The 12,277-nt window shown below is 46.8% G+C and overlaps 1 protein-coding gene across 1 annotated transcript; it reads right to left on the bottom strand.

The window, feature by feature from the left end:
• Positions 1-927: 927 nt before the first annotated feature.
• LOC119349566 (B3 domain-containing protein Os03g0619600-like) lies at positions 928-5,356 on the bottom strand. Its single transcript, XM_037617616.1, has 9 exons — positions 5,152-5,356; positions 4,761-4,854; positions 4,299-4,650; positions 3,964-4,166; positions 3,435-3,714; positions 3,081-3,289; positions 1,953-2,319; positions 1,698-1,861; positions 928-1,419 (listed from the first exon to the last, which is right to left on the bottom strand). Exons 2-9 carry the CDS (start codon positions 4,836-4,838, stop codon positions 1,159-1,161), a joined length of 1,914 nt encoding a protein of 637 aa, XP_037473513.1. The 5' UTR covers positions 4,839-4,854; positions 5,152-5,356; the 3' UTR covers positions 928-1,158.
• Positions 5,357-12,277: the final 6,921 nt, after the last annotated feature.

Here is a 12,277-nt window from a genome sequence, read left to right on the forward strand (position 1 = left end):
GTTCATAGTGGTTGGTCATAGCAACATAGTAGGCACTTTTTACAGTGAGGTTACCCGATTTCATAGTTGACGTTTTTTTTAAGTTTCAAGATTTGATCCCGGACTAAAAAAAATTCAACCGTCAGGATGTATGGCGGTAGGGTGTAACTGCCTACCGTCGGGGTCCCTAACGGTAGAACAGAACTGTGTTGTCGCATTCGTTTGTCATAAAAAAATACCCTAACACTAAGGCACTTGGCGGTAGGTTGTGCCACCTGTCAAAGAGCATGGCGGTAGGTTATGCAACATGAATGATCATGTAACCTTTGCTCTAATTTAGCTGATAGTAATACTAGTACTCCCTCCGTCCGAAAAAATTTGTCATCAAAATAGATAAAAAGGGGTGTATCTAGAACTAAAATACATCTAGATACATCCCCTTTTATTCATTTTGATGACAAGAATTTCCGGACGGAGGGAGTACTATACTAATATATATTTGCTCGTTCAAACTATACTAGTACTATACTAATATATACTAGCTCTGCTCGCTGGAGCGTACTACTTACTGTTCAACCATGGCTATATTTGGTGCGCCGCCACACCCACACTGCACCATCGTGAGTCCAGCTAGACAAAGACGATAGGAATAGGATAGGATAGATGCAGAGATAAACGCACCATTGGCCGTTGAATTGTAGCACATCGCTCATTCTTCTTCTCTCAAAATGTGACATCCACGCATCACCGTTGCTCCTCACTTTTTTGCACACTCAGCCTCCGGCCCCTTCAAATTCCACGACTGAATCTACATATTTCAACCTCGGTTACCATGTTAGTAATATCCACAGGCTGACCCAGAAGAAATTCAGACAAGGGCCATAATATAGTATTGCTTTAGCGACGACCCTTCCAATAATTTGCATTCCTACATAAGCTCAACTCCAGCTCCAACCACACTTTATTTTTTTTACGCCTTTAAGTTCAGCAATAACTACTCCTTCTCTGTTCTCATTCCTCTCTTGAGATGAGAGGCAACAAAGCTCTTAATTCTTGAAAAACAAACGCTCTCTCATCATCTACTAGCATTCCTGTGCTCGTCTCTTATGGAGCCTCGAAAATCACAAAACCATCGCCTAAAATCATCTGGTAACCAGTCTGCAGCACCTCCGGCCGGAGCTAGCGGCACTGCTCGCGGCGCACGATGTGGACCGCCATGGCAAGCCGCTTGCCCACCACCGACTCCAGCAGGCAGAGGTCGCCGGCCTGCAGGCGGCTGTCGGCGGCGAACTCGCGCCACCCTCCCGCCGGGACCATCCGCCTGTGCCGCATCTCCACGCGCCATGCCTTGCTCCACCCGGCCTGACGGAGTGTCAGCGTCTGCTTCCCGTCTGGGAGGAGGTGTCCGTCGGCAGCAGCATGTCCCGTGGTGCCCAAGTCCTATGAAAAAAACAATTCAGTTGCAACAGAGATGGAAACTGATCAATCAATGAACAGTGGTGAAAATACAGGTTCAAGAAGCCTGAGCACCTACAGAAAATGTACTACTACACAGGTTAAGAGCTAATCAATGCATGGATGAACTGTGAAATTTTAGATCAGAGGTTCGTGGAATGTGCCATGTACAGAAAACGTACTACACAAGTTAAGAGCTACTACACGACCTTTGTGCAAGCAATAACTAAGCAGCGATCGGAGGTCAAGGTTTTATAACTTACCAGGCCAGAGCTCAGGTTGCTCTTGTCCATGGCTGCGACATAAATAGGCGCTTGAGATCGGACGGCCTTCACCTTCTCTGCAACCACCTTCTCCTGCTCCTGGGTTAAACGGGCGCTGCAGCGTAGCACCACATATCCTGGTCTGTCACAACCATCCGATGTTCCTGCAGATAAGATGATATGTCACATCATTTAACGCTGCCTGGACCACCACACACATGTTGATCTTAACAGTGATAGGCTGAACATGTATACCGTCGACTGGTTCGTCCTTGACACATGCCGTCGGGGCGGCTTTCGTGCTCGTTCCGCCAATGTTTGAGCCAAGAAGGACGTCTCCACCCTTGGATTTGCCGGCGCGTCTTGCTTTGGGAAGCAGATGGACCGTCAGCATGAACCTTCTCCCCTCACCCCTGTTAATCGGCTGGAGCAGGCAGATGTCCCCCTCGCGTAGACGGTTGTCGCGGACGAACTCTAGCCACCGCCCGTAGAGGACGTACCCAATGTTGCCCCGTCTGATGTGAAAAAGGGGATGCCACTTCTTCTTCACTCCTGGGAGGGTAAGTACGATGTTTTGGCTTTCAGTGGGAAAATGCGCAGCTGCATAACGCTTCGGGATGATCTGCTTGTGCAGACGAGATAAAGGTCAAAAATCACAATGAATTAAAACAACTGAGCCAACCGTTCCTGGTTTTAGAAATAAAGCAGGGAAGCATGTATTGTTGATCTTATGGTCATGTAGTTCAGGTTTTGTTGATGACCATGCCTATTTTCATCTATTGTGTACGTGCTACACGAAAACCACACCCACATTTGTGCCACAATGCAGGCCACTAAAATTTTCTGGACAACTGTAACAAACAACTACAGCACGGCTTTCATCGAGTAACAAGCTCTTTCTATAGGCTGGTCACCATCAGTGTGAACCATCCTTTTCTTTAAACCCAGATGCAAACTGTACATGGAACAAGATATAGAATTGGTGGGAAAAATTAAGTGCGCAGAGCAAATAGAAAATGCACTTGGAGCAAACCACAGAATCTTCGTGGGACAACTGACGGTTTATAAGTTGACAAATAAAAATTATTTTGGGAGAACGAATCAAAACTTTTAGATGGATAAATAAAAAATATTTTGATTTGGCTCCGGTTTTAGAACTGTGATAAGCGTTACGATAAGGATTTGGCTATATGCATCATTGCTTCAGAGGCCGCGGGTAATAAAAGCTTTCTAAGAAAAGTTGAAGAAATCAAACATGCTAGTGGACTAATTCAAATCTATAATGGAATGGAAAGATTATTGGTGGAACAATTAAATATGCGATGCGCCATACATATCCGGAATAAACAAAGAGTAAAGTCCCCAGTGCAGAATAGGAATTACCAGACCGGCTTGTGGTCCATTGACATTGCTCTTCATCATTTGAACCACTAGCAAAGGAATTTCAGGCTGAATTTCAGCAATAAGAGCATCAATTCCTGCCTCGTCTTCTTCATCAAGTCGGCACCTTCTTGACAATATATAGCGAACCTCGGAGGAAGTTTCCTGATGATCAGACTGGATAGATCCATATTCAGATGGACTGTCTTCTCCTGTCAATAGTTTCTACAGTAAGATAATATTGCCAAGAAGCAATTGCACTGCGCATTTGTACTAGCAAAATTTAGCAGCTGAGGGTTAATAATGTAGTATCAGAGAGAGAGAGAGAGAGAGAGAGAGAGAGCTGGTGAAACTTACCTTCGTTTGAACATATATCAGTTCTTCCAACTTTGCAAAGCAGATGGACCATAAAGGTGAACCTTGCTGAGTCAACCTCTGTCATTGGTTGAAAGAGGCAGAGATCGCCCTTCTTAACACGATTGTCATGGACAAATTCACGCAAAGAAAGGTTGCGTCCCGTTCCATCGGGTCTGATGCGGAATTTGCATGGCCAAGCCTTGCTCTTCCCAGGCAGTTTGAGTGTGACAAATTGAGTTTTGTGTGGAAAGTATGCATGTGCGTAATCCTTAGATATTACCTGGTTAAAAAAAGGGATGATTGGTATGATGCTGTGTTGTGTAATCCTTGGACTGACAGCGACACTATTTTCAGAATATACACATGATCACAGTTGTAAAGCGAGATGTGAATATAATGCCATTCAATTGTTTCATAAATATCCTTCAGAGGTTTGTTACAATCAACAATATCAGAAATAAAGATATTTAGAGAGGTGTATGTAGCTACAAGCATTTAACAACACATACAGATTACAAACCAAACGTACCAGATTAGGATAGTGGTTCACATTCGTCTTCTTCATCATCACCACAAGCACAGGGGTTTCAGGTCGAATTTTCGCGACAAACTCCTTGATTTCATCCTCCTGTTCTTCTGTAAGATGGCACCGCCCTGCTAAGACATAATCCTTTGAGAGCCCCTGAAGATCATCTGACTCCATAGACTCGCCTTCGGACAGACTATCTTCTGCTGTAAAAGAGATTCAAGAGAGATCAAAATGTAGTAATTAAACGCTACTCACCAAATAATATGAGTGCGCAGCCGAACCTGACGATTCATCTGAAGAAGAATTTACCGCAGGCGTCTTTCCTGATTTTCTACCTTCTGAATCTGAAGCACCATCAAAGGAACTGCTCGAAATATCGGCAGCATAAGTGCTCGCTTTTTCAACATGAGTAGAAATTTTCGCCCCGGCACGACACGAGATCCTCTCCTCGCCATGGGAATCAAAGATGGTGACCTTGAAGCAGGAGATTCCAAGTTTACGAAACATCAAGTAACAGTTGTCTTGTATCTGATTTGCATGAACAAACGCCTCCCATCCAGATTGCAGGACCGATCTGTTCATCTTATTGGCAACTCCAACAACATACATCTGTCCGTCAGGGGCTTCTAGTTGGATGGTCCCAGAGATCTTTCCTCCGAAATGGCCAACAAGACACTCCGGTATGACCTGCAGCAAGCAGCAGCGGTGGAACCAAGGCTCAAAACAGAACATACAAAATCCAGGGAACTGAAGCAGCACCCTGAACAAAGAACTAAGGAAATTAAAAGTCAACATACCATGCTGTCTTTAGCGTTACCACGCATCTGCATGATGAACTTGGCCCTGCTCCTGCTGCACTCACAAGGATTGCTCATCGCGGCCGGAGCCTTCCTGCAAGATGGACCGTATATAGATCATGCCAGATGGAAACATTCAGATTTTCGCTCGCATAACTAATCCATGTGATCCTAAAAAACTGAAGGTTTTCTAGTGCCCCTCTAAGAGCTCTTGATGGTATGGACATATCAATTAGATTTTCTTTGTCTATGAACAAAAAAAAGCATCGAATAAAAATCACTGACTAACTAACCCTGCCCTAGGATCTGCCAGATCGTCCACGTAAACAAACAGAGGCAAGAATCAACGCTGGATGGAAGGGGCTTGGAAGAAGAAGATGAGGAAGCTTACTGCGTCTGTGGTGCTGCGCGTACTCAAGGGGGTGAACTGGAACGGCAACAGGCAGCCAGGAAGCACAGCTATTTATGGAGGGAATTGCAGCCCAGGGGACAGGGGTTGAAGACTCCAGCGGGCACTTCATGCAGGCGTAATGGCTATTGATGAAGGCGTTTGCCGTTACAGTCACAATTGCGTCGTGGACATTTCGTCGAGCACCTGACGGGCGGGCACGACGAGCAGGCGAGCAAGCCATGGGGGCTGCCGGTAGCAAAGGCGACAAGGGTGGTGGTGGAAGACGGCGCTGGCTGTTGGTGGACCTGGCCCGCCGGCGCCCGGCGGAACGGACACCAGCGTGGCCCGCGCCGCGGCCGCGAGGAGCCGACGCCATGTCCACGAAAAAAAATGCGCCATGCATTTCATTATCACTTTTTTTCCGGGGAAACTTTGAGCTTTATTAAAACAATCTCAGCACCAGCACGATCAGCCATGACGCTGGTCAGGAGGAAACCAGGTGGGGAGTCCATCCAACAGTCGGTGACCCGCGAACCAACCTTGGTTCAAATTCTGGTACTTGCATTTATTTCTGGATTTATTTCAGAATTTCCGGCGATGCGCATTCACTGAAAGGAGACATTCCCATCGATGACAAGGTGACTTCGTAAATTTAAGATGATATGCCGGCTCAGTCTTTCGGAGATGCTCATAGGGGTAGTGTGTGCGTGTGTGCGTTCATAGGGATGAGCCTATGCGCGTGTATATGAGTGCTTGTGTCTGTACTGATGTTCAAAAAAAACAGTCGGTGACCCAAGTGTGCTTGCATGTTTCGCACACAAGTGGAACGGCAGATTGGCATTTCTCATTACATGTTAAATATCAAACGAAGGAAAACGGCGACAGTTTTACCCTAAAAAAATATCAAACGAAAGAAAAGATAACCCTAGCGGCTAGCCCTTTCCAAAAGTAACGGTGCTACAATAGAACGTGAAAAGTGTCGCGATTGCCATAGCTGGACCATCTCTAAGCAATTCATTTCCATCACCACTCGTGAAAAAATCCGAAGCTTTACAAAAATTACCCCATCTTGCAGAGCAAAAGCTTCTGCTATATTAGTGGATCAACTTAGGAGTTCTTGCTAATCCTCCTACTCCACTCTTGTTTTCAGTTGATGAGACACTAGCATTTGTGTTGATCTTAACCCAATCATGCTTGAGCGGCCTCCATCCGAAACCAGACAACATCCTGGTTTGTTCCAAAGGAAGCTCCAACAAGGTTAGAGCTTCTCTAATGCGCTTCATGGACTGACTCGGGTTCGTGCTCATGCGTTATGTTGTTGTGGGATGTCCATATCGCCCACATAACAGTAACAATTTTCGCCTGGTCTTCCTCGACAATACGTGAATCACAAAGGATGTCCTTGCGCCATGTACTAGGGTGTAACTCCAGTAGCTTCAAGTGAAGCCAGTTTCTCGCTTCTGTCCAGAAGCTTTGAACATGAGAGCACTTAATCAATGCATGGACCGTATCTTCATCCGCATCCATGCAGACCTTGCAACGAGCTAAGGTCGCTATATGCCTTTGCTACAGTGTTGTTTCCACCGGGAGGATACCATGAAGGACTCGCCACCAGAATACACGGACCTTGGGTAACACTTTGAGCTTTCATAGCCGCGTCCACAACTGTTTTATCATTCTCTAAAGATTATGTGATCGTCCCTTCCTCTAGAGCTAACTTCTCGTTACGAGTCATTAGAGCACGATACACATATTTCAGTGTAGGAACCCGACCTCTCATGAGCCCAAGCCCAGACATCATCACCACCCCCTTGCCTAAGCGGAATGTTTAGAATTGCATCGACATCCTAGTGTATGAAGTTGTCCCTAACTAGATCATCGTTCCAGGACCAATTATCAGTGTCTATCAGATCTAAGACTGTATGGATTATGGCAGTTCCAACCTACTCTGATGGCCGCAATGATAACCTCCCCGACAGCCATCTATCTTCCTAGATGATACGTCCATGGCCAGTCATTTCTTGTTGGCGAATACTTTTAGGAGTGCAGTTATAGTTGCTGCAAGTTACATAAATGTTGCATGCTGGCAATGTCGGAAGGTCATAGATTCTGCGAGTCCACTAGGACAAAAAGCATTTCTGTCACGATCAAGGTACCATCAGTGTGGAATAGGAGGACTTTCATCTCTTCTTTAACTTCGATGTGCTCGTTGCCACTCTTGTGAAATGCTTGATGTTATAAGTAGATCACAAACTCTAATCAACTTCTCCATACAAGGTTGTAAACGAAAAAAAAAGCTAATTGTATTGTAAACGAAAAAAGCTAACGAAAAATTCACGGTAAAACCAGAAGAATAAAACCTGAGCAGGAAGCATGGTTTTTTTAAAACATTTATGTAACCAAAAATTCACGGGAAAACCAGAAGAAAAAAACCAGAAGGTTAAATGGAGTTGGTTTGAACCCTGGGTTCAAATTCAAACTCCATATGTGAAGGTTTAAATGCCATTTATATGATTTGACCTAAACAACAGCCATAAGTTGTTCCAACATGCATGAAAACAGTACATGTGGATAGATTGGATTTTTCTGATCACTTTTCATATATAATTTATCTTATTTGGAGTTATAGATATATTCTATGAATTTTAGAAGTTTTGGGCATTTTCTGGATTTTCTAATTTATTTTAAAACCAGAAAATCACTTACGCGTCAGCATGACGTAAGGCTGAGGTCAGCATCAACTGACCGTTCCAGGTCAAACCTGACTAGTGGGGCCCACTAGTCAGTGACACATCTAACTAACAGAGTTAGTTAGTGTTAGGTTAAGCATTAATCTAGGTTAATTAGCACTAAATTAAACCTAACTAAGAATTAACAGGGGCGGGCCCACGCGTCAGTGACCCAGGGCGGTCAAACCCTGGCTAGGAGGGGTCAAACCCCGGGTCAACTTACCGGAGTTGACCCACGGCTCGTCGCCGGCGACGTCAGAGATGAAGGAGGGCGTCGGGATTCCTCCTTTGGCGACCAAATGACCGGCGGAGGGCATCTACGCGTAGCCCAGGCTCTCGGGCATCCAAAGCAACAGGCGGCAACAGCTGGGGTGGCCGGAGCTCATCAGAAACGAGCTCGGGCGGCGGCCGGAGTTCGGCTAACGGCGGTTCATGCGATGCGGGGCATGTCAGGAGTCATGGATGGTCGTGATCGACTCGCGGGATTGCAACGAGTGCAGCAGTGGGCTCGGACATGTGCTTGCACGACCGTAGCCGCGGTGGCGACATGACCGGCGGTGAGGAGTTGTCGGCTCCGATGGCCACGGTGGTTAGTATTGGGGAACGTAGTAATTTTAAAAAAATTCCTACGCACACGCAAGATCATGGTGATGCATAGCAACGAGAGGGGAGAGTGTGTCCACGTACCCTCGTAGACCGGAAGCGGAAGCATTAGAACAACGCGGTTGATGTAGTCGTACGTCTTCACGGCCCTACCAATCAAGCACTGAAACTACGGCACCTCCGAGTTCTAGCACACGTTCAGCTCGATGACGTCCCTCGAACTCCGATCCAGCCGAGTGTCGAGGGAGAGTTTCGTCAGCATGACGGCGTGGTGACGATCTTGATGTTCCACCGTCGCAGGGCTTCGCCTAAGCACCGCTGCAATATTATCGAGGAGGACTATGGTGGAGGGGGGCACCGCACCCGGTTAAGAGATCCAAGGGATCAATTGTTGTTGTGCCTAGAGGTGCCCCCTGCCCCCGTATATAAAGGATCAAGGGGGAGGGGGCGGCCAGCCAGGAGGAGGCGCGCCAGGGAGGAGTCCTACTCCCATCGAGAGTAGGGCTCCGATCCCTGCTTTCCTAATCCAAGTAGGAGAGGGGAAGGAAGGGGAGGAGAAGGAGAAGGAAGGAGAGGGAGAAAAGGAGGAAAGGGGGGCCGGCCCCCTAGTCCAATTCGGTTTGGGCTAGGGGGGCCGCGCGCCCTGCCTCCTCTCTTCCACCACTTGGCCCATGAGGCCCATTACTTCTTCCTCGTATTCCCGTAACTCCGCGGTACCCTGAAAAATACCCGAATCACTCGGAACCTTTTCGAAGTCCGAATATAGTCGTCCAATATATTGATCTTTATGTCTCAAGGTGAGAAAGGACAATGCACGGTACCGAAGAGGCTAGCAATGGCGGAAGGGTAAAAGTGCGTATAATCCATGGACTCAACATTAGTCAAAAGAACTCATATACTTATTGCAAAAATTTAGAAGTCATCAAAAATCAAGTACTACGCGCATGCTCCTAGGGGGATAGATTGGTAGGAAAAGACCATCGCTCGTCCCCGACCGCCACTCATAAGGATGCACAAGCCAGGTACACTTCATGTTTCAAATTTGTTACACAACTTTAACCATACGTGCATGCTACGGGACTTGCAAACTTCAACACAAGCATTTCTCAAATTCACAATTACTCAACTAGCACGACTTTGATCAATAGAATAGCCCATTGTCACCACGGTTATCCCACGCAAGACATACCAAGTGTTCATAAAAGACTCAATCCGATAAAATAACTTCAAAGGGGAAACTCAATTCATCACAAGAGAATAGAGGGGGAGAAACATCATAAGATCCAACTACAATGCAAAGCTCGGGATACATCAAGATCGTGTCATAGAGGAACACGAGAGAGAACACGAGAGAGAGAGAGAGAGAGAGAGATCAAACACATAGCTACTGGTACATACCCTCAGCCCCGAGGGTGAACTACTCCCTCCTCGTCATGGATAGCGCCGGGATGATGAAGATGGCCTCGGTGATGGGATCCCCCTCCGGCAGGGTGCCGGAACAGGGTCCCGATTGGTTTTTGGTGGCTACAGAGGCTTGCGGCGGCGGAACTCCCGATCCATCTTCTGTTCTGGAAGTTTTAGGGTACGTAGGTATATATGGGTGCAGGGAGAACGTCGGTGGAGCTACAGGGGCCCCACGAGGCAGGGGGCGCGCCCAGGGGGGAGGGTGCGCCCCCACCCTCGTGAGCACCTCCCGTATCTTCTGACGTGGGGTCCAAGTCCATCAGGTGGGTTTCCTTTCAAAAATAACTTCTCCGGTTGATTTCGTTCCGTTTTGACTCCGTCTGATATTCTTTTTCCTCGAAATACCGAAATAGGTATAAAACAGCAAATCTGGGCTCGGCCTCCAGTTAATAGGTTAGTCCCAAAAATAATATAAAAGTGGATAATAAAGCCTAATATTGCCTAAAACAGTAGATAAAGTAGCATGAAGCAATCAAAAATTATAGATACGTTGGACACGTATCAGGCTGGGTCGCACAGTGTTGGGCCGGCTCGGGGTGCCAGGTAAGCCAGGTAAGTTTCTCTCTCTCTCTCCTTTATTTTATGTTTTCTATTTTTCTGCAATTTTATGCTTTATTAGAAATACTAAATCAATCCCAAAAATCATGAAACTGCTCATGGCCACTATTGGGAATATATACTACAGTAAACATTTCAGTTCATGATTATTTGGGCATTTAAAATATTTTATAGCATTTAAATGCCCAAATGCAAATACTATATGATTTAATTCAGTGACCCTGTGTTGTCCTAGAAAAGTGTGCACCATTTTTGTTAGAGGTTCTAGACCAAGGCAAAGATGATGAACATTTTAGAAGGCAATTTTGGGTTCAGCGAAAATGATTTTATTTGGACCCTAGTTGAATTTCATTTGCTGCTAGGGTTTATCAGCCCCCATTTCAAAGTTTCATAAAATTTAGACATGATGCATGGAGGCTAATGCAAAGACAGGCAAGGCCTGAACTGGGGCTATGACAACTGCCTAGCCATTATTTCCTCCCGATAAGCTAGGTCGACCATACGATCCTCGATAGCTTTTTCTTCCCGACTGGGCTCTCGCAGCAGAGCTAGTTGGCGACCGAGGGAGCGCAGCTCCATGCGCATAGAACCTAAAGTGTGCCTCCCCCAGCATGCCATTGCTGAAGATACATTATGTAGTTTGTTGGCTAAATCAGTCACTGACCCCGCAGGGCCATCCTCATTCCATGTTGCTTCTAAAGTTTCTCTAAAGCGGCTGTCCGTCTCCCACGCACACTCATATCGAAAAGGTTTTTCTATGTCCATTCTTCGGTTCCCAGTCTCCAGTTCATTCATCAATAAGATGGGGCTGTGATCACTCTTCGCCGCTGTCAAGTGCTCCACACTAGCAAAAGGAAATAAACTCGACCAGCTCGGCGTAGCCAAAGCCCTATCCAAGCGGACCCTGCAGTACTGTCCTCCTGTCACCCGCTTCTCAAAAGTCCAGTCCAAACCCTTGTACCCCAGGTCCGACAAGCCACAAACGTCAACAGCCTCTCTGAACCCTGCGACTGTAAACTGTCGCGGGTGTTTGGCCCCATTTGCTCTTCTTGGTGCAAGATTTCGTTGAAGTGTCCAATGCAAACCCAAGGCAGGGTACTCTCACCCCGCAATCTCCTCATCGTGTCCCAGGTTTTATACCTAAGGCTTCTGTTGGCCTCACCATAAAAACACGTAAGTCGCCATTGCTTGGCACCTGGTTCAGAAATCCACGAGTCAATGTGATATTGTGAAAAGTTTTTTATTGCAAGCTCAACATCTGATTTCCAGAAGATACATAGTCCTCCACTCCTCCCACTACTAGCTACTACAAAACTACTATGAAAACCTAACGACGCCGCCAAACCCTCCACTCGGTTCTTTGCAATTTGTGTTTCCACTATGCAAAGCACCGGCGGCGCACTAGCCTCCACGAGATCGCGGAGCTCTCGCAGTGTCGCAGGATAGCCAATCCCGCGACAGTTCCAACATAGGGTTCTCATCAGGCCCGGCGGCCCTCCTCAAGGGAGGCCGCCTCATCTGCTTGCTCCGAGCATTCTCCTTCCTCCCCACCCTGGCATCGCTTCTTAATGATGTGGTTTTTTTTTCAGGTGTTGTGACCCCAGCAGTTGTATCAACTGATGGAGTAGTCCCTTCTATCATCATCACCGTACCCGCAACCATACCAGCCAAATTCATCAGCTGTTGCCCCTGATATTAAGAGTTCCGTCTGCAGCCACCAATCTGTTCCTAGCCCCCTTATCGCCTCCCATCTCAACTAGAGTGCCCCGGTC

The sequence above is a fragment of the Triticum dicoccoides genome, chromosome 1B (assembly GCF_002162155.2).
Source record: "Triticum dicoccoides isolate Atlit2015 ecotype Zavitan chromosome 1B, WEW_v2.0, whole genome shotgun sequence".
Lineage (NCBI taxonomy): Eukaryota > Viridiplantae > Streptophyta > Magnoliopsida > Poales > Poaceae > Triticum > Triticum dicoccoides.